This window comes from Carcharhinus amblyrhynchos, chromosome 5 (assembly GCF_965287045.1).
Source record: "Carcharhinus amblyrhynchos chromosome 5, sCarAmb.v2.hapA, whole genome shotgun sequence".
Taxonomy (NCBI): domain Eukaryota; kingdom Metazoa; phylum Chordata; class Chondrichthyes; order Carcharhiniformes; family Carcharhinidae; genus Carcharhinus; species Carcharhinus amblyrhynchos.
In genome coordinates this window covers 128589942-128612723 of record NC_137328.1, presented here as the reverse complement: position 1 = coordinate 128612723, position 22782 = coordinate 128589942, and the positions used below count along the sequence as shown (strand labels likewise).

Below are 22782 nucleotides of genomic sequence, written 5' to 3'. Positions count from 1 at the left end.
TATCTGCATGTTTGAACAGAGGTGCAACATTTGCAATCTTCCAATTCTCTGGCACTATTCCTCTAAAAAAGGAGTTACTGGCAGATTGTGGCCACAGTCCCCGCCATTACCTTCCTCAGTAACCTAGGGCGCATTCCACCAAGAGGAAATCACATTTCTACCTGGAGCACAGGCAATCATTTGGCTGAGGGTTTAAAATGCAGAATGGATGCATTTCAGACTAACATAAATGGTAAGCAGAGGGAATACACCTACGAAGTCTGCACATCAAGAGTTAGATGGATGTCAGGAAGTGTCTCTTTTCATTGGGATACACTGTTCTTTGAAAACCAGCGAAGACATGTACAACATATGGTTATTAGAATCATTGCTGACATCAGGGTTGGCATAAATAGGTCTTTTTCTGATCGGCAGTCAGTGAATAGTGGGGTTCCGCAGGGGTCTGTGCTCGGACCCCAACTGTTCACATTATATATTAATGACCTGGAAGAGGGAATTCATTTTTACCTCCATATTTACAGATAATACAAAGTTGGATGGGATGGTGGGCTGCGAGTAGGATGCAGAGATGCTTCAGGGTGATTTATACAGTTGAGTGTGTGGGCATCTGCATGGCAGATGCCATATAATGTAGATAAATGTGAGCTTATCCACTTTGGTAGCAATAATAGGAAGACACATTATTACTTGAACGGGTGTAAACTGAGAGAAGGCAGTACTCAATAAGACCTTGGAATCCTTGTGCATCAGTCGCTGAAAGTAAGTGCGCAGGTACAGCAGGCAGTAAAAAAGGCAAATGGTATGTTGGCTTTCACAGCGAGACAATTTGAGTATAGGGATAGGATGTTTTGTTGCAATTGTATAGGGTGTTGGTGAGGCCACATCTGGAATATTATATGAAATGTTGGTGTCCATATCTGAAGAAGGATGTCCTTGCTACAGAGGGAGTACAGTGAAGGTTTACCAGACTGATTTCTAGGATGGCAGGTCTGTCATATAAGGAGAGACTAAGTCAGTTAGGATTATATTCACTGGAATGTAGAAGCGTAAGAGGGGATCTCATAGAAACTTATAAAATTCTGTCAGGTTTTACAGGGTAGATTCTGAAAGAATGTTCCTAATGGTGAGGGAGTCCAGAATTAAGGGTCATAATTTGAGGATAAGGTGTAAACCTTTTAGAACCGAGGTGAGTAGAAATTTCTTCACCCGGAGGGTGGTGAATGTGTGGAAGTCATGACTACAGAATGTAATTGAGGTCAAAAAGTTGTCTGGTTTCAAGAAGAAATTAGATATAGCTCTTGGTGCTAAAGGGATGTCAGGAAGGGGGAGGGTTCAGGATATTGAATTTGATGATCAGCCATGATCAAAATGAAATGACAGAGCAAGGTAGGGAGGTCGAATGGCCTATTCCTCATCTCGTTTCTATGTTTTATTCCTAAAGGTACCTTGCAACTATCTCACACAAGTTACAAGTTTATTGTGGCTGCAGTCTCCTGATGACTTGGGAAAATCCATAAGACTGGCCGCTGTTCACGTCGCCTTGGTGTGAAGGGGATGAGTGAGCATCATTCTCATCTGGACCACTGCCTGAACGAAACAGGCTTTTCTCATTTTCCTTTAGTTCTGTGAACTCATCACTTAAAGCTATTCCTTGCTTTCTAATCCTTTATCCAAGTGCGCATTCTTCCTTTGAAATCTGCTTGTTGCTAATTCACCAGTTAGCACCCATCACGGCACATAGAACACTACAGCACAAACAGGCCCTTCGGCCCACAAGTTGCGCCGATCGTATCCATACTTACAGGCCATAGAACTATCTATAACTCTCAATCCCATTAAATACCATGTACTCATCCAGAAGTCTTTTAAAAGACCCCAGCAAGTTCGCCTCTACCACCACCGGCGACAGCCGATTCCACTCACTCACGCTCCTTCACCAATTTAAGGCATTGTCCCCTCCAACAGAGGATGAGATTGACCCTTCCATAATACGGTAACCTCTCATTAAAGATCTCAAACTATTGCATATCCACTTGTAATCTGCTCATTAACTGAACTGCTTTCCAGTGGACATGTAGCGACTCCTATTTCTGGATTTAGATCTCATCATTTCAAACAGACGCAGTAATATTCATGAAGCACCTCCTTACCAGTAGTCTTCCCAAAAGACTCAGCAACAACTCTGCTGCTGGCCACTCTGGTTTGTTGACAGTGGAAAGGAGATCCTGAACAAAGTTTTCAAAGAGTGGTCTGTAATCTTCTTCTCCTTGTTTGCTGCCACACCTACAGAAGCAGAAAAATTCATTACTGAGTACCAACCCAAAGTCTTAGTACAAACACTTCAACACTAATGTACAGAGCTGGCTCAGAGACTTGTTTACAGACACCAGCACACAGAGCTGGCTCAGAGACTGTGTTTACAGACACCATCACACAGAGCTGGCTCAGAGACTGTGTTTATAAACAGCATCACACAGAGCTGGCTCAGAGACTGTGTTTACAAACACCGCTACACAGAGCTGGCTCAGAGACTGTGTTTACAAACACCGCTACACAGAGCTGGCTCAGAGACTGTGTTTACAAACACCACTACACAGAGCTGGCTCAGAGACTGTGTTTACAGACACCATCACACAGAGCTGGCTCAGAGACTGTTTATAAACAGCATCACACAGAGCTGCCTCAGAGACTGTGTTTACAGACACCATCACACAGAGCTGGCTCAGAGACTGTGTTTACAGACACCATCACACAGAGCTGGCTCAGAGACTGTGTTTATAAACACTGCTACACAGAGCTGGCTCAGAGGCTGTGTTTATAAACAGCATCACACAGAGCTGGCTCAGAGACTGTGTTTACAGACACCATCACACAGAGCTGGCTCAGAGACTGTGTTTATAAACAGTGTCACACAGAGCCGGCTCAGAGACTGTGTTTATAAACAGCATCACACAGAGCTGGCTCAGAGATTGTGTTTACAGACACCATCACACAGAGCTGGCTCAGAGGCTGTGTTTATAAACAGCATCACACAGAGCCGGCTCAGAGACTGTGTTTATAAACAGCATCTCACAGAGTTGGCTCAGAGACATTTTTAAACTCACTCATGGTACTGGCTCTGCCAGCATTTTTTGCTCACCCCTAACTTCCCTCAAGATGGGTGTGGTGCTGGGCTGTTTATTGAAATACTGGAACTGTTAGGGAGGGAGTTTCAGGATTTTGATTTAGCAACATTGAATGGCTCAGAGGAAAACTTTCAGGTGATGCACCCATGCATCTTCGGCCTTTTCCTTTTTGGTGGTAGAGGTCACAGATTTGGAAGGTGCTATTGAAGGAGCCTTAATGAATTGCTGCAGTATATCTTGTAGAAGGTACCAGATTCCAGTGCATAATGGGGTAGGTTTAAAGTGGTGGACAGGATGCCACACAAAAGGGGCTGATTTGTCCTGGATGGAGCTGCACTCCACCAGACAAAAGTGGAGTATTCCATCGTACTCCTGAGTTGTACTTTGCAGATGATGGACAGGCTTCAGTGAAGCAGGAGGCAAGATGCTCACCACAGAATTACTGGTCCTGACCTGTTATTATAGTAGGGACTATTTCAGTTTCTGATCAATGGTAACTCCCAAGATGTTGTTGGCAGAGATTCAGCAATGATAATGGCTTCGAGTGTCATGGGGAGATGACTAGATTCTCTCTTACTGGAGATCATCATCATCTGGCACTTGTGCGGCACGAATATTACTTGCCACATATCAGCCTAAGTCTGAATATTGTCCATGGACTGCTTCAGTAACTGAGGAGTCGCAAATGGTACTGAACAAACAAACATCCCATTTCTGATCATAAGGAAGGAAGGAAGGACAGTGATTTATGTAACATCTGAAGATGGTTGAATCTCAGGCACTACTCTGAGGAACTCCCCTAGTGATGTTCTGGAACTGAGATCGTTGATCTCCAACCACCACAACCATGTTCCTTTATGCTAGGTATAACTCCAACCAGAATACATCTCTCTGATGCAGGTATTCTGGCACTATGACAACACTATGGCATAAACTCATTCCAAAACATTACCTAATCTACAGCCAGAAAAGGGAAGCCTCATTCCAGCAAATGCAGAAATTTCTTAACTCATTTGTGGCTGTAGATATGGCAGAAATGGTGCAGACACTTTTATCTTGATGTGAATAAGGTTAAAGTTAATTTATTAGTCGCAATTAGGTGAACATTAACACTGCAATGAAGTTACTGTGATAATTCCCTAGTTACCACACTTTGGTACCTATTCGGGTACACCGAGCAAGAATTTAGCATAGCTAATACACCAAACCAGCTCATCTTTCAGACCGTGGGAGGAAACCAGAGCACTTGGAGGAAACCCAAGCAAACATAGGGAGAACGTGCAAACTCCACCCAGACAGTGACCCAAGCCAGGAATTCAACCTGGATCCCTGGTGCTGTGAGGCAGCAGTGCCAACCCTTGTGCCACTGTGTCGAATATCATGTTTTGGGATGGGCTACAAGGCAGGATAGAAACTAGAAGTTTTGCAGGGTAGGGCTCTAGGAATTCTGTACCAGCTGTCTTAGAGACTCAGGCACAATCTGGAACACTGAGGCAATAGTGAAGCAATGAGAAACAACAAAACTTCCATTGATTCAGAAGCAAAACATGCACCCCAGGGACTTTCATATTTACAATTAAATTATTTGCACTCACTTCTTGAGGAAAACTGAGAGAAAGTTCTGGGCTGTTCGCATTGCTGTTTCGTACGAGTTGGTAATTAGGACATCTTGATCAACCTGCAAAGTGAAACACAGAAAACTAAAAGATATTTCAATTTGGAAGAGGATAAGTAGAGAGAGAGAGAGGCATCCAGAAACCTTTATCATTGCAATACCAAACCAATCTAATCCCCAGTGCGATACTGAGAGAATATTTGAATGATACATCTCATTAGTTGTTAATGTATTGGCATTGCATCTTTCATTGAGCAAAGATATTAACAAATTATTTCTTTGATATCAGTAATTCATCTGCATAACCAGACATCGATCACTGCACATGCTTCAGAATTTTAATTGGGGAGCTATTCCTATCAATCCATTATTCAAGCATTCAGGAATGCATGGGTTATTCAGAGCAATAAAATCTGACAAACATTATCTTTTTGAATACTGAGTACAGTGAATGTTGCAATGTCCTAATATGGATTTTCAGAGGTATTCGTTAGTTATCTCACAAGAAGACTGGTTTAAAACAAAATTAGGTGCAAAGGACAAGAGGAAATACAGCAGCAAGGATAGGAAAGTATAAGATTAAAAGTAAAGGGTACAATTTAATTAGAAAATAATTTGCAGTCATGCGCACTAGGGGAATTGGTGGGTCCAAAGCATGGAAAATATATAATGACATAGACAAATGGGATGGTATCAAAGGATGCAAAGCCATGAGATGGGGTGACAAGGGACAGGAGGAATGGGAAGAATGGCATAGGCAGGATGGGAAGGCATGGTAGGGTAGAGATGAAGAAATTGGTTCAGGATACTATTTTGATTGCGAACTATTTTATGCTAAAATAATTTTTTTGAATATTTAATTAATCAAGATTTTGAAATTACTGATTACACAACTATGATAATTGGCAAAAAAAAGTTCAAAGATGTTAGACAGAGATTTTTTAAACATATTTGTTCATTTGGTGTCAGCGACACTGGCCAGGCCAGTATTTATTTCCAATCCCTAAGTGTCCTCAGAAAATTGCTGGTGAGCTGCCCCTACAATCCATACATTGTAGGAATGCCCACAATGCTGTTTTCAGAAGGATTCTGACCCAGCGATGGTGAAGGAATGCAAGTAGGATGGACAGAACAATGACAGATGCAAATTAATGATAACAAGTGGAAAATGGAACATGTTTCTCAAATATGTCCTACCTACATAGAGCAAGAAAAATCCAATCCAGTCAATCGTTGTCCCATCAGTCCACTCTCAACAACAGCAAAAGTGACAGAATGTGTCGGATGCAGTGCAATAAGGTAAAGTCGCCTTTGAAGTGGGGGACAACGTTGAGAAAGCAGCCCTTCATGAATAACCTCAACGAGAGTGGGAACTGAATCTGCGTTGTTGGCGTTAGTGCATCACAAATCAGCCATCCAGTCAACTGAGCTAACTGACTCCTCGCCAATAACATAGATCCGGTAGAGGTAACAGAGCTGCTTCACAGGAGCATTCTGGGAGAAGTCAGCATGGCGACATCTACTAAGAAGTGGGAAGTGGAAGATCTGGTGTCAAGAAGCATTAAGCTCGAAACAATACATTAATATTTCTCTCCTTCCCTCCTCCTCAAAAAGCAGCAGCACAATGGCAAGCACTGCTGCCTCACAGTGCCAGGGGCACAAGTTTAATTCCAGTTTGGGTCACTGTGTGGAGTTTGCACATTCTGCCTGTGCCTGCGTGGTTTTCCTCCAGGTAGTCCAGTTTTCTCCCACAGTCCAAAGATATGTAGGTTACGTTGACTGCCCATGCTAAATTGCCCTATAGTGTACGGGGGATTAAATACATGGCATTATGGGGATAGGATAAGAACTAGGAGTAGGAGTAGGCCATCTGGCTCCACAAGCCTGCTCCGCCAATCACTGAGATTATGGGACTGATGTTGTAGCCATTAGAGACATGGTTAGAACAGAGACAAGAATGGTTGTTGGCAGTTCCAGGCTATAGATGTTTCAGTAAGAGTAGGGAAGGTGGTAAAAGAGGTGGAGTAGCAGCATTGTTAATCAAGGGTGCTGAAAGGCATTGAGGGGGATCTGCCTACTGAGGTAATATGAGCTGAAGTTAGAAATAAGAAAGGATCAGTCACTTTGTTAGGAGTTTTCTATAGGCCCCAAATAATAATGGAAATGTGGAGGAGGAAATAGCAAAGCAGGTTATGGGTAGGTGTGGAGGTCACAGGATAGTTATCATGGGCGACTTTAACTTTCCAAACATTGATTGGAACCTTTATAGGTCGAGTATTTCGGATGGGACACTTTTTGTACAGTGTGTGCAGGAGAGTTTCCTGACACAATGTGGATAAGCTGACAAGAGGTGGGGCCACATTGAACTTGGTACTGGGTAATGAATCGGGCCAAGTGTTAGATTTGTTTGGAGATAGTGACCACAATTCGGTGTCCTTCATTATTGCAATGGAGGAGGATAGGGTCACGTGGCAGGGCAAGGTTTATAATTGGGGCAGGGGTAATTATGATGCGATTAGACAAGAATTAGGGAGCATAAGATGGGGGCAGAAACTGTCAGGTATGGGCACATATGAAAAGTGGAGATTTTTCAAGGAACAAATACTGCATTTCCTTTATAGGTATGTCCCTGTCAGGCAGGGAGGAAATGGCCGAGTGAGGGAACCATGGTTCACAAAGGAGGTTGAATGTCTTGTTAAGAGGAAAAAGGAAGTGTATGTAAGGATGAAAAAACAAGGTTCAGTTGAGTCGCTTGAGGGTTACAAAGTAGCTAGAAACGAGTTAAAGAAAGGGCTTAGGAGAGCTAGGAGGGGGTATGAGAAGTCTTTGGTGGGTCAGATCAAGGAAAATCCCAAGGCTTTTTACTCTTATGTGACAAATAAAAGAATGACCAGGGTGAGGTTAGGGCTAGTCAAGGATAGTAGTGGGAACTTGTGCATGGAGTCAGAAGAGATAGGTGAGGTATTGAATGAATACTTTTCTTCAATGTTCACTAAGGAGAGGGGTCATGATTTTGAGGTCGAGTCCATGATACAGGCTGATAGGATGGAGGAGGTAGATGTTCTGAGGGAAGATGTATTAGCAATTTTGAAAAACCTGAGGGTGGGATACATTCTAGGATACTTTGGGAGGCAAGGGATGAGATTGCAGAGCCTTTAGCTTTGATCTTTGGGTCTTCACTGTCCACAGGGACAGTGCCAGAGGACTGGAGAGTGGCAAATGTTGTTCCTCTCTTCAAGAGAAGAAATAGGAATTACCCTAGTAATTATAGGCCAATTAGTCTTACTTCGGTGGTCAGTAAGTTAATGGAAAGGATCCAGACAGATAGGATTTAATGACCATTTGGAAAGATGCAGTTTAATCTGGGATAGTCAACATGGTTTTGTGAGGGGTAAGTCCTGCCTCTCAAATTTGATTGAATTCTTTGAGAAAGTAACTAAGTGTGTGGAGGAAGGTAGAGTAGTTGATGTCGTATACGTGGATTTTAGTAAGGCGTTTAATAAACTTCCCCATGGTAGGCTCATGAAGAAGATGAGGTGGTGTGGGATAGAAGGGAATTTGGCCAATTGGATAAATAACTGGCTGTATCATAGAAGACAGAGGGTGGGGGAGGAGGGAAAATTTTCAGACTGGAGGCCAGTTACCAGCGGTGTACCACAGGGATCAGTGCTGGGTCTTCTGCTTTTTGTGATTTTTATCAATGACTTGGAAGAGGGGGCTGAAGGGTGTGTTAGTAAATTTGCTGATCACACCAAGATTGGTACAGTGGTGGTTGAGGTGGAGGGCTCTTGCAGGCTGCAAAGAGACATTGAAGGGGTGCAGGGCTGGGCAGAAAAGCGGCCATGGAGTTTCACCCTGATAAGTGGCAGATGGAGTATGTTAGCAAGTGTGAGGTTATCCACTTTGGCAGAAATAATAGGAGGTATTATTATTTAAAAGGCGAAAAGCTGCAGCATGCTACGGTGCAGAGGGAGCTGGGGGTCCTCATGCACGAGTTGCAAAAACCCAGTCTGCAGGTGCAGCAGGTGATCAAGAAGGCAAATGGAATGTTGGCCTTTATAGCGAGGGGGATAGAATATAAAAGCAGGGAGGTCTTGCTGCAATTGTACAGGGCACTGGTGAGGCTACAGCTGGAGTACTGTGTGCAGTTTTGGTCGCTACACTTGTGGAAGGATATATTGGCCTTGGAGGGCGTGAACAGAAGGTTCACTAAGCTGATACTGGAGGTGAGGGGGTTAGCCTACAAAGAGATATTGAATAGACTGGGTCTGTACTCATTGGAGTTTAGAAGGCTGATCTAATAGAGACGTATAAGATAATGAAGGGGATGGATAGGGTAGAGGTGGAGAGATTCTTCCCGCTTAGAAAGGACAACAGGACTAGAGGACACAGCCTCAAGATGCGGCGGCAGTTTACATCAGAGTTGAGGAGGAACATCTTCACTCAAAGGGTGGTGAATCTCTGGAATTCTCTGCCCGTTGACGTGATGGAGGCTACCTCGCTGAATATATTTAAGTCACGGGTGGATAGGTCTCTGATAGACAGGGGAATTAAGGGTTACGGGGAGAAAGCAGGAAAGTGGAACTGATCCACTTCAGATCAGCCATGATCTTATTGAATGGCGGGGCAGGCTCAAAGGGCTAGATGGCCTACTCCTGCTCCTATTTCTTATGTTCTTAAGTGCAAGGCGATTCATTTTGGTAGGACAAACTTGAATGCAGATTACAGGGTCAATGGCAGGGTTCTGAGGAATATGGAAGAACAGAGAGACCTTGGGGTTCATATCCACAGATCTCTGAAGGTTACCACTCAGATGGATAGAACCATGAAGAAGGCTTATAGTGTGTTAGCATTTATTAATAGGGGGTTTGAGTTTAAGAGCCGTGAGGTTATGCTGCAACTATATCGGACATTGGTGAGACCACATTTGGAATATTGCGTTCAGTTCTGGTCACCTCACTATAAGAAGGACGTGGATGCATTGGAGAGAGGGCAGAGGAGATTTACCAGGATGCTGCCTGGTTTGGAGGGTAGGTCTTATGAGGAAAGGTTGAGGGAGTTGGGGCTTTTCTCTTTGGAGCGGAGGATAAGAGGCGAATTAATAGAGGTTTATAAGATGATGAGAGGGATTGATAGAGTGGATGTGCAGAGACTATTTCCTCAGGTGGATGTAGCTGTCACTAGGGGGCATAACTATAAGGTTCATGGTTGGAGATATAGGAGGGATGTCCGAGGTAGATTCTTTATGCAGAGAGTGGTCGGGGTGTGGAATATATGCCTGCTGTGATAGTGGAGTCGGACACTTTAGGAACTTTCAAGTGGTTATTGGATAGGCACATGGAGTACTCCAGAATTATAGGGAGGGGATAGCTTGATCTTGGGATTGGACATAGCTTGGCACAACATTGAGGGCTGTAATGTTCTATGTCCTATGAGATTATGGCTGATCTGTTTGTGGACTCAGCTCCACTTGCCCGCCCACTCACCATAACCATTAATTTCTTTACAGTTCAAAAAAAATCTATCCTTGCCTTACATTCAATGAGGTAGCCTCAATTGCTTCACTGGGCAGGGAATTCCAGATTCATAATTCTTTGGGTGAAGAAGTGCCTCCTCAACTCAGTTCTAAATCTGCTTCTCCTTATTTTGACGCCATGCCCCATAGTTCTGGTTTCACCTGCCAGTGGAAACAACCTTGTTGCTTCTATCTTATCTATTCCCTCCATAATCTTATATGTTTCTATAATATCTCCCCTCATTAAAGTCATAGAGGCATAGAGTCAGAGGTTTACAGCATGGAAACACGCCCATCAGCCCAACTTCTCCATGCCGCCCTTTCTTTTAAGAAAAAAGCCCCTACGCTAATCCCAATTGCCTGCATTTGGCCCATATCCCTCGATGCCCATCATACACGTGTAACTATCTAAATGCATTTTAAAAGATGATATTGTACCCACCTCTACTTCTACCTCTGGCAGCTTATTCCAGACAGTCTCAAGCCTTTGTGTGAAAAAATTGCCCCTCTGGACACTTTTGTATTTCTCCCCTCTCATCTTAAACTTATGCCCTCTAGTTTTAGACTCCCCTTCCTTTGGAAAAAGATATTGACTATCTAACTGATCTGTGCCCCTCACTATTTTATAGAACATAGAACATTACAGCGCAGTACAGGCCCTTCGGCCCTTGATGTTGTGCCAACCAGTGGAACCAATCTAATGACCCTTTAACCTAAACTATTCCAATGTTACCCATATGCCGATCCGCTGACCATTTGAACACCCTTAAAGTTGGCGAGTCCACAACTGCTGCAGGCAGGGCATTCCATGCCCTTACTACCCTCTGAGTAAAGAACCTATCTCTGACATCCGTCCTATAACTACCACCCCTTAATTTAAAGCTATGTCCCCTCATGTTAGTCATCACCATCCGAGGAAAAAGGGTCTCACCATCCACCCTATCCAATCCTCTGATCATCATTAGGTCACCTCTCAACCTTCTTCTCTCTAATCAAAATAGCCTCAAGTCCCTCAGCCTTTCCCCATAAGACCTTCCCACCATACCAGGCAGCATCTTGGTAAACCTCCTCTGCACCCTTTCCAATGCCTCCACATCTTTCTTATAATGCGGCGACCAGAACTGTACGCAATACTCCAAGTGCGGCCGCACTAGAGGTTTGTACATTTGTAACATGACCTCATGGCTCCGAAATTCAATCCCTCTACCAATAAAAGCTAACACACCGTACGCCTTCTTAACAACCTTATCAGCCTGGGTGCCAACTTTCAGGGAGCTATGCACATGTACCCCGAGATATCTCTGCTCGTCAACACAACTAAGAGTCCTTCCATTAGCCCTATATTCTGTACTCCGGTTACTCTTACCAAAGTGAATCACCTCATACTTTTCCGTATCAAACTCCATCTGCTACCTCTCAGCCCAGCTCTGCAGCTTATCTATGTCCCTCTGCAAACTGTAACATCCATCCTCACTGTCTACAACTCCTCCGACTCTGGAGTCATCAGCAAATTTATTAATCCATCCTTTTACACGCTCATCTAGGTCATTTATGAAAATGACAAACAACAGTGGCCCCAAAACAGATCCCTGAGGTACACCACTTGTAACTGAACTCCAGGTTGAATATTTCCCATCAACCACCACCTCTGTCTTCTATCAGCTAACCAATTCCTGATCCAAACTGCTAAATCACCCTCAATCTCATGCATCTGCATTTTCTGCAGTAGCCTACCATGGGGAACCTTATCAAATGCTTTTATAGACCTCTATAAGATCACCCCTCAGCCTCTTATGCTCCAGAGAAGGAAGTCCCAGCCTATCCACCAACCTCTCCTTATAACTCAATCCATCAAGTCCCAGTAGCATCCCAGTAAATCTTTTCTGTACTCTTTCTAGTTTAATAATATCCTTTCTATAATAGGGTGACCAGAATTGCACACAGTATTCCAAGTGTGAACACAAGAACATAAGAAATAGGAGCAGGAGTAGGCCATCTAGCCCTTCGAGCCTGCCCCGCCATTCAATAAGATCATGGCTGATCTGTCGTGGCTCAGTTCCACTTTCCCGCCCTCTCCCCATAACCCTTAATCCCCTCGTTTATCAAAAACCCATCAACCCACATCTTAAAAATATTTAGCGAGGCAGCCTCCACCACTTCAACAGGCAGAGAATTCCAGAGATTCACCACCCTCGAGTGAAGAAGTTCCTCCTCAACTCCGTTCTAAACCGCCCCCCCTTTATCTTTAGGCTGTGCCCCCTAGTCCTACTGTCTTTTTTGAGTCTCTCCACCTCTATCCTATCCATCCCATTCATCATCTTATACATCTCAATGAGATCTCCCCTCATTCTTCTAAACTCTAACGAGTACAAGCCTAGTTTATTCAGCCTCTCCTCATAGCTCAACCCCCTCAACTCCGGTATCAGCCTAGTAAACCTCCTCTGCACTCCCTCCAAGGCCAAAATATCCTTGCGCAGGTGCGGCGCCCAAAACTGCACACAGTACTCCAGCTGCGGCCTCACCAGTGCCCTATACAGCTGCAGCAAGACCTCCCTACTTTTATATTCAATCCCCCTCGCTATGAAGGCCAGCATCCCATTCACCTTCCTGACCACCTGCTGCACCTGCAAGCTGGGTTTTTGCGACTCATGCACAAGGACCCCGAGGTCCCTCTGCACCGTCGCCTGCTGCAGGTTTTCGCCACGTAAGAAATAGTCCTTCCTACCATTATTCCTACCAAAGTGGACCACCTCGCACTTGCCAACATTAAATTCCATTTGCCAGTTCCTGGCCCATTCACCCAGCCTATCTAGATCCTTCTGCAGACTCTCCACACCCTCCGCGCAATTTGCCGTTCCACCAATCTTGGTGTCATCAACAAATTTCGACACCATACACTCGGTTCCCTCCTCCAGATCATTGGTGGCTGTACCAATGTCTTGTACAACTTCAACAAGACATTTCAACTCCTGTATTCAATGTTCTGACCGATGAAACCAAGCATGCCGAATGCCTTCTTCACCACTCTGTCCACTGTGACTCCACTTTCAAGGAGCTATGAACATGTACCCCTAGATCTCTTTGTTCTGTAACTCTAACGTCCTACCATTAACTGAGTAAGTCCTGCCCTGGTTCAATCTACCAAAATGCATCACCTCACATTTGTTTGAATTAAACTCCATCTGCCATTCATCGGCCCACTGGCCCAAATGATCAAGATCCTGTTGCAATCGGAGATAACTTTCTTCACTGTCCACTATACCACCAATCCTGGTGTCATCTGCAAACTTACGAACCATGCCCCCTATATTCTCATCCAAATCATTAACATAAATAACAAATAACAGCGGACACAGCACTGATCCCTAAGGTACACCACTGGTCACAGGCCAGTTGAAAAACACCCCTCAACAACCACCCTCTGGCTTCAAGAAGCCAAGTTTGTATCTATTTAGATACCTCACCCTGGATCAAGTGAAATTTAACCTTATGCAACAACCTACCATACAGTACCTTGTCAAAGGCCTAAAGTCCATGTGGACAACAGAAACTGCACTGCCCTCATCTACCTTCTTGGTTACCCCTTCAAAAAACTCAATCAAATCTGTGGGACATGATTTTCCACTCACAAGGCCATGCTGACTGTCCCTAATCAGTCCTTGCGTCTCTAAATGCCTGTAGATCCTGTCTCTCAAAATATCTTCTTCTGAATTCCAACGAGTATAGTCCCAGTCTAGTCAGTCTCTTCTCATAAGCCAACCCTCTCAACTCCGGAATCAACTTAATGTATTTCCTCTGCACTCCTTCATGTGTCAGTATATCCTTTTTCAAGTAAGGAGACCAGCACCGTATACTGGTACGGCACAGTAGCACAGTGGTTAGTACTGCTGCTTCCCAGCTCCAGACACCTGGGTTCGATTCCCGCTTGGGTCACTGTCTGTGTGGAGTTTGCACATTCTCCTCGTGTCTCTATGGGTTTCCCCCAGGTACTCCAGTTTCCACCCACAGTCCAAACATGTGCAGGTTAGGACAAGTGGCCATGCTGAAAAAAAATTGCTCCTTAGAACATAAGAAATAGGAGCAGGAGTAGGCCATCTAGCCCTTCGAGCCTGCCCCGCCATTCAATAAGATCATGGTTGATCCGTCGTGGCTCAGTTCCACTTTCCCACCCTCTCCCTATAGCCCTTAATCCTCTTGCCTATCAAAAACCTATCAACCCAAGTCTTAAATATATATAGCGAGGCAGCCTCCACCACTTCAACGGGCAGAGAATTCCAGAGATTCACCACCCTTTGAGTGAAGAAGTTCCTCCTCAACTCCGTTCTAAACCGTCCCCCCTTTATCTTGAGGCTGTGCCCTGTAGTCCTACTGTCCTTTGAGCGGCAAGAGCCTCTCCACCTCTATCCTATCCATCCCATTCATCATCTTACATGTCTCAATGAGATCTCCCCTCATTCTTCTCAACTCCAACGAGTACAAGCCTAGTTTATTCAGCCTCTCCTCATAGTTCAACCCCCTCAACTCCGGTATCAGCCTAGTAAACCTCCTCTGCACTCCCTCCAAGGCCAAAATATCCTTGCGTAAGTGCGGCGACCAAAACTGCACACAGTACTCCAGCTGCGGCCTCACCAGTGCCCTGTACAGCTGCAGCAAGATGCATACTGCCCCGAGATGCATAGGTTAGAGGGATTAGAGGTATTAGTGGATAATGGAGCTAGGGCCTGGACGGGATTGTGGTTGGAGCAGACTCGATGGGCCAAATGGCCTCTTTCTGCACTGTAGGGTTCCTATGATTTATACAACTGCAACATAACCTTCCAGTTTTCAAACTCCATCTCTCGTGCAATGAAGGACAAAATTCAATTTGCCTTGTTAATTACCTGTTGCACCTGCAAACCAACTCAAGCATTTTCCCTACTTCAGAAGTTAAGCTAACTGGCCTACAGTTACCCAGCTGGTCCAGTTCAGTTTCTGGTCAGTGGTAATCCCCAGAATGTTGATAGCAGTGGTGAATAGTAATGGCATTGAGTGTCAAGCAACAATGGCTGGATTTGCTCTCATTGGAGATGTTTGTTGCCTGGCGCTTGTATAGCACGACTGTTACTTGCCACATGTCAGTCCAAGCCTGAATGTTATCCAGGTCTTGCTGCATATGGACATGGGCTGTTTCTGTACCTAGAACATAGAACACTACAGCACAAACAGGCCCTTCGGCCCACGAGTTGTGCCGATCACATCAACACCTACCAACCTACAGACCTATCTATAACCCTCAATCTCATTAAACCCCATATACTCATCCAGAAGTCTTTTAAAAGACCCCAGCGAGTTCGCCTCCACCACCACTGACGGCAGCCGATTCCATTCACTCACCACCCTCTGAGTGAAAAACTTACCCCTAACATCACTTCTGAACCTCCCTCCCCGCACCTTAAACCTGTGTCCTCTCGTAGCAACCATTTCAACCAGGGGAAATAGCCTCTGAGAGTCCACCCTATCTATTCCTCTCAACATTTTGTAAACTTCTATCAGGTCGCCTCTCAACCTTCGTCTCTCCAGGGAAAAGAGTCCCAGCTCCCTCAACCTAACTTCATAAGGCATGCCTCCCAGTCCAGGCAACATCCTTGTAAATCTCCTCTGTACCCTTTCAATAGCTTCTACTTCTTTCCTATAGTGAGGCGACCAGAACTGCGCACAGTACTCCAAATGAGGCCTGACAAGGGTCTTATAAAGTTGCAGCATTACCTCCCGACTCCTAAACTCAATCCCTCAATTAATGAAGGCCAGTACACCATACGCCTTCTTGACCACCTCCTCCACCTGCGAGGCCGATTTAAGAGTCCTGTGGACCCGGACCCCAAGATCCTTCTGCTCTTCAACACTACTCAGACTTCTGCCCTTGATAGTGTACTCGTTCATCCCGTTGGTTCTGCCAAAATGGACGACTACACATTTATCTGCGTTGAAGTCCATCTGCCACTTCTCCGCCCAGTCCTGCATCCTATCTATGTCCTGCTGCAACTTTTGCCATCCTTCCAGACCATCCACAACACCACCAACCTTCGTGTCATCAGCGAACTTACTTACCCATCCCTCCACTTCCTCATCCAGGTCATTTATGAAAATGACAAACAACAAGGGTCCCAGAACAGATCCTTGAGGCACTCTGCTGGTGACTGACCTCCATTCAGAAAAAGCCCCATCCACAACCACTCTCTGCCTTCTGCAGGCAAGCCAGTTCTGGATCCACAAGGCCAAAGGCCCTTGGATCCCATGGCCTCTCACCTTCTCAAGAAGTCTTGCATGGGGGACCTTATCAAACGCCTTGCTGAAGTCCATGTACACTACGTCCACGGCACTTCCTTCGTCAATGTGTTCAGTCACATTATCGAAGAACTCAACTAGGCTTTTGCTGTTGCTGCTATTTGCAATCATCAGTGAACATTCCCACTCCTGACCTTATGGTGAACGGAATGTCCTTGATGAAACAGCTGAAGATGGCTGGGCCTAAGACACTACCACGAGGAGCTCCTGCAGTGATGTCCTGGAACGGAGATGATTGACCTCTAACAGCCACAACCATCTTCCTTTGTGCCAGGTATGACTCTAACCAATGGCATTCCAAACTCCTCCCAATGCATACTGACTTTAGTTTGGCTCAGGTTCCTTGATGCCACATTTGGTCAAATGCCGCCTTGATGTCAAAGGCAGTTAATGTGACCTCACTTCTGGAGTTCAGTTCTTTTGTCCATAGTCAGGAACTGAGTGGCCCTAGCAGAATCAAAACTTAGCATTAGTGAGCAGGCTAAACAAGTGCTGCTTGACAGCACTGTTGATGAAGCCTTCCATGACTTTGCTGATGATCAAATTAGACTGATGTGCAGTGATTGGCTGGGTTGGATTTGACCCACTTTCTCACCAACAGGACATACCCTGGGCAGTTTTCCACATGGTTGGGTAGATACTAGTTTTGTTGCTGTACTGCAACAGCTTGATTGGGAGATTCCGGAGTACAAGGGATGGCACGGTGACAGTGGTTAGCACTGCTGCTTCACAGCACCAGGGACCTGGGTTCAATTCCTGGCTTGGGTCATTCTGTGTGGAGTCTACACGTTCTCCCTGTATCTGCGTGGGTTTTGTCTGGGTGCTCCAGTTTCCTCCCACATTCTCAAAGTCGTGCTGGTTAAATGTATTAACCCAAACAGGGACCAAACAATGGCGACCAGGGGAATTTCACAGTAACTTCATGGTGGAGGTGTTTTCTATAGGCCGCCCAATAGTGACAGGGGTGTTGAGGTGCAGATAGGGAAACAGATCCTGGAGAGATGTAGTAATAACAGACTTGTCGTGATGGGAGACTTTAATTTCCCAAACATCGACTGGAATATCCCGAGGGTAAGGGGTTTGGATGGGGAGGAGTTTGTTAGGTGTGATCAGGAGGGTTTCCCGACACAGCACGTGGATAAGCCTACGAGAGGAGAGGCTGTACTTGACCTGGTGCTGGCTAATGAACCAGGACAGGTGTGGGATCTCTCGGTGGGAGAGTATCTCAGGGATGGAGATCATAATTCTATCTCCTTCACAATAGCATTGGAAAGAGATAGGATCAGGCAGGCTAGGAAGGTGTTTGTCTGGAGTAAGGGGAAATATGATGACATCAGGCAGACAATTGGACGAGTAAACTGGAAGGTGTTGTTCTTGGGGAAAAGTACTGAAGGAAGGTGGCAGATTTTCAAGGAATGTTTAACTGGAGCTCTGAACGACAACGTTCCGATGAGACAAGGAGGTTTTGGTAGGTCGCGGGAGCCGTGGTGCACGAAGGTTGTGGTGAACCTGGTCAGGAAGAAAAGAAAGGCGTATAAAAGGTTCAGAGAGCTAAGAGAGGAGTATAAGGCTTGTAGAAAGGAGCTTAAAAAGGAAATTAGGAGAGCCAGAAGGGGACATGAGAAGGCCTTGGCGGGTAAAATTAAGGAGAATCCTAAGGCGTTCTACAAATATGTGAAGAGTAAAAGGATGAGAAAAGAAGGGATAGGACATATAAAAGGTGAAGGGGGAAAACTCTGTGTGGAACCGGAAGAAATGGCAGAGGTGCTTAATGAGTACTTTGCCTCAGCATTCACAGTGGAAAGTGATCTGGGAGGTTGTACTACAAGTTTGCGGCAGACTGAAAAGATTGAGTATGTGGATATTAATAAAGAGGATGTGTTAGAACTTTTAAATTCTATCAACATAGATAAGTCGCCGGGACCGGATGGGACGTACCCCAGGTTTCTGTGGGAGGTGAGGGAAGTGATTGCAGAGCCCCTGGCGATGATCTTTGCATTGTCGATGGAGACGGGAGAGGTTCTGGAGGATTGTTCTTGGGGAAAAGTATCAATGGGTGCTATTCTGATTAGCGGTTGGTAACTAGTGGAGTGCCACAGGGATCGGTGCTAGGGCCTCAACTATTTACCATTTATATAGATGATCTGGAGGAGGGGGCTGAGTGTAGGGTGTCGAAATTTGCTGATGACACAAAGGTAAGTGGAAAAGCAAATTGTGCGGAGGGTGTGGAAAGTCTGCAGAGGGATCGAGATAGGCTAAGCAAGTGGGCAAGGACCTGGCAGATGGTGTACAATGTTAGCAAGTATGAGGTAATCCACTTTGGCACGAATAGTAGTAGGAGGGATTACTATTTAAAGGGCGAAAAGCTGCAGCATGCTACGGTGCAGAGGGACCTGGGGGCCTTGTGCATGAGTTGCAAAAACCCAGTCTGCAAGTGCAGCAGGTGATCAGGAAGCCAAATGGGATGCTGGCTTTTATAGCAAGGGGGACTGAATATAAAAGCAGGGAGGTCTTGCTGCAACTGTACAGGGCAATGGTGAGGCCGCAGCTGGTTTGGTTTTGTTCTGGTACTGTTTTGGTCGCCGCACTTGCGCAAGGATATTTTGGCCTTGGAGGGAGTGCAGAGGAGGTTCACTAGGCTGATACCAGAGATGAGGGGGTTGGACTATGAATAGAGGCTGAATAGACTAGGTTTGTACTCGTTGGAGTTTAGAAGGATGAGGGGGGATCTTATAGAGACGTATAAGTTAATGAAGGGGATGGATAGGGTGGAGCTAGAGAGATTCTTCCCGCTCAGAAAGGACAGCAGGACGAGAGGGCACAGCCTCAAGATGGGGGGGGGGGGGGGGCAGTTTAATAGAACATAGAGCATTACAGCGCAGAACAGGCCCTTTGGCCCACGATGTTGCGCCGACCAGTTACAAAACAATGACCCACTGACCTAAACCAATCCCTTTTCGTCCATAAACCTATCCACGGATCCCTTAAACACCCCCAAACTAGGCGCATTTACCACTGCAGCAGGCAGGGCATTCCAATCCCTCATCACCCTCTGGGTAAAGAACCTACCCCTGACATCCGTCCTATGACTACCACCCCTTAATTTAAAGCCATGCCCCCTTGTGCTAGATTTCTCCATCAGAGGAAAAAGGCTATTACTATCCACCCTATCTAAACCTCTAATCATCTTATATGTTTCAATAAGATCCCCTCTTAGCCGCCTTCTTTCCAGCGAAAACAACCCCAAATCCCTCAGCCTCTCCTCATAGGACCTCCCCTCCATACCAGGCAACATCCTGGTAAACCTCCTCTGCACCCTCTCCAAAGCCTCCACATCCTTCCTGTAATGTGGGGACCAGAACTGCACACAATACTCCAAGTGCGGCCGCACCAGAGTTGTGTACAGTTGCAACATGACGCTGCGACTCCTAAATTCAATCCCCCTACCAATAAACGCCAAGACACCGTATGCCTTCTTAACAACCTTATCTACTTGACTCCCAACTTTCAGGGATCTATGTACACATACACCTAGATCCCTCTGCTCATCCACACTATTCAAAGTCCTCCCGTTAGCCCTATACTCGACACATCTGTTATTCCTACCAAAATGAATTACCTCACACTTCTCCGCATTAAACTCCATCGGCCACCTCTCGGCCCAGCTCTGCAACCTGTCTAAGTCTTCCTGCAAACTATGACACCCTTCATCACTATCTACCACACCTCCGACTTTGGTGTCATCAGCAAACTTACTAATCCGCCCAACTATACCCTCATCCAGATCATTAATAAAAATTACAAACAGCAGTGGCCCCAAAACAGATCCCTGAGGCACACCACTCGAAACCGAACTCCATGATGAATATTTACCATCAACCACCACCCTCTGTCTCCTATCCGCTAGCCAATTCCTGATCCAATTCCCTAGATCACCCCCAATCCCATACATCTGCATTTTCTGCAGAAGCCTACCATGGTGAACCTTATCAAACGCCTTACTAAAATCCATATACACCACGTCCACTGCCTTACCCCCATCCACCTCTTTGGTCACTTTCTCAAAAAACTCAATAAGCTTAGTAAGGCACGACCTACCCGCCACAAAACCATGCTGACTATCTCCAATCAATTCTTTACTCTCCAAATAACTATAAATCCTATCCCGAATAATTTTTTCTAAAACCTTGCCCACAACAGAAGTGAGACTCACCGGTCTATAATTCCCGGGGAAGTCTCTGTTCCCCTTCTTAAACAATGGGACAACATTCGCTAACCTCCAATCTTCCGGTACTATACCAGAGGCCAACGACGACCTGAAGATCAGAGAACAGAGTTGAGGAGGAACTTCACTCAAAGGGTGGTGAATCTCTGGAATTCTCTGCCCGTTGATGTGGTGGAGGCTACCTCGCTAAATATATTTAAGACACGGGTAGATAGGTTTTTGGTAGGCAAGGGAATTAAGAGTTATGGGGAGAAAGCGGGAAAATGGAAATGAGCCACTTCAGATCAGCCATGATCTTATTGAATGTCGGGGCAGGCTCGAAGGGCTAGATGGCCTACTCCTGCTCCTATTTCTTATGTTCTTATTGTGGACGTGGTTCCTATTTTCAAGAAAGGGAACAGGGATAGCCCGGGAAATTACCAACCGGTGAGTGACCTCAGTAGATGGTAAGCTGATGGAAAGGATTCTGAGGGACAAGATTTATCAGCACTTAGAGAAGTTTAGAATGATCAGGAATAGTCAGCACGGCTTTGTCAAGGGCAGGTCATGCCTTACGAGCCTAGTTGAGTTCTTTGAAAATGTGACTGAACACATTGACAAAGGAAGAGCGGTGGACGTGGTTTACATGGACTTCAGCAAGGCGTTTGGTAAGGTCCCCCATGCAAGACTTCTTGAGAAGGTGAGGGGGCACGGGATCCAAGGAGCTTTGGCCTTGTGGATCCAGAACTGGCTTGCTTGCAGAAGGCAGACAGTGGTTGTGGATGGGTCTTTTTCTGCATGGAGGTCGGTCTAGGACCCTTGCTGTTTGTCATTTATGAAAATGACCTGGACGAGGAAGTGGAGGGATGGGTTAGTAAGTTTGCCGATGATACGAAGGTTGGTAGTGTTGTGGATAGTTTGGAGGGATGTCAGAAGTTGCAGCATGACATAGATAAGGATGCAAGACTGGGCGGAGAAGTGGCAGATGGACTTCAACACGGATAAATGTGTAGTGGTCCATTTTGGCAGGACCAATGGGATGCAGGAGTACAATATCAAGAGTAGGAGTCTTAGCTGGGTTGAAGAGCAGAAGGATCTTGGGGTCCGGGTCCACAGGACTCTTAAATCGGCCTCGCAGGTGAAGGATGTGGTCAAGAAGACATACAATGTACTGGCCTTCATTAATCGAGGGATTGAGTTTAGGAGTCGGGAGGTAATGCTGCAACTTTATAGGACCCTTGTCAGACCCCACTTGGAGTACCGTGCGCAGTTCTGGTCGCCTCACTACAGGAAGGATGTGGAAGCTATTGAGAGAGTACAGAGAAGATTTACAAGGATGTTGCCTGGATTGGGAGGCATGCCTTATGAAGATAGGTTGAGGGAGCTAGGTCTCTTCTCCCTGGAGAGATGAAGGTTGAGAGGCGACCTGACAGAAGTTTATAAAATGTTGAGAGGAATAGATAGGGTGGATTCTCAGAGGCTATTTCCCAGGGCTGAAATGGTCGCTACGAGAGGACACAGGTTTAAGGTGCTGGGAAGCAAGTACAGAGGAGACGTTAAGGGTAAGTTTTTCACTCAGAGGGTGGTGACTGAGTGGAATCAGCTGCCGTCAGTGGTGGTAGAGGCGAACTCCCTGGGGTCTTTTAAAAGACTTCTGGATAAGTATATGGGATTTAATGGGATTGGGAGTTACAGATAGTTCTGTGGCTTGGTAGGTATGGAAGCGACCGGCGCAACTTGTGGGCCGAAGGGCGTGTTTGTGTAGTGTTCTATGTTATACTCCATCTGCCAGGTCCTCGCCCACTCGCTCAGCCTATCCAGATCTCTCTGCAGGCTTTCCGCGTCCTCCACGCAATTTGCTCTCCCACTCATCTTCGTGTCATCAGCAAACTTTGTTACCCTACACTCAGCCCCCTCCTCCAGATCATCTACATAAATGGTAAATAGTTGAGGCCTCAGCACCAATCCCTGCGGCACTCCACTCGTCACCAACTGCCAA

General features: G+C 45.7%; 1 protein-coding gene across 5 annotated transcripts in view; it reads right to left on the bottom strand.

Annotated features, from left to right (window-relative positions):
• nipblb (NIPBL cohesin loading factor b) overlaps positions 1 to 22782 on the bottom strand; it is a 600450-nt gene that overhangs the window by 236616 nt on the left and 341052 nt on the right. For all 5 annotated transcript variants that reach the window (XM_080189563.1, XM_080189568.1, XM_080189564.1 and 2 more), the window contains 2 exons: positions 4721 to 4803; positions 2151 to 2283 (listed from right to left, as the gene is read on the bottom strand). In XM_080189563.1, coding sequence (XP_080045689.1) covers positions 2151 to 2283; positions 4721 to 4803 — 216 coding nt within the window. The remainder of the gene's footprint in view (positions 1 to 2150; positions 2284 to 4720; positions 4804 to 22782) is intronic.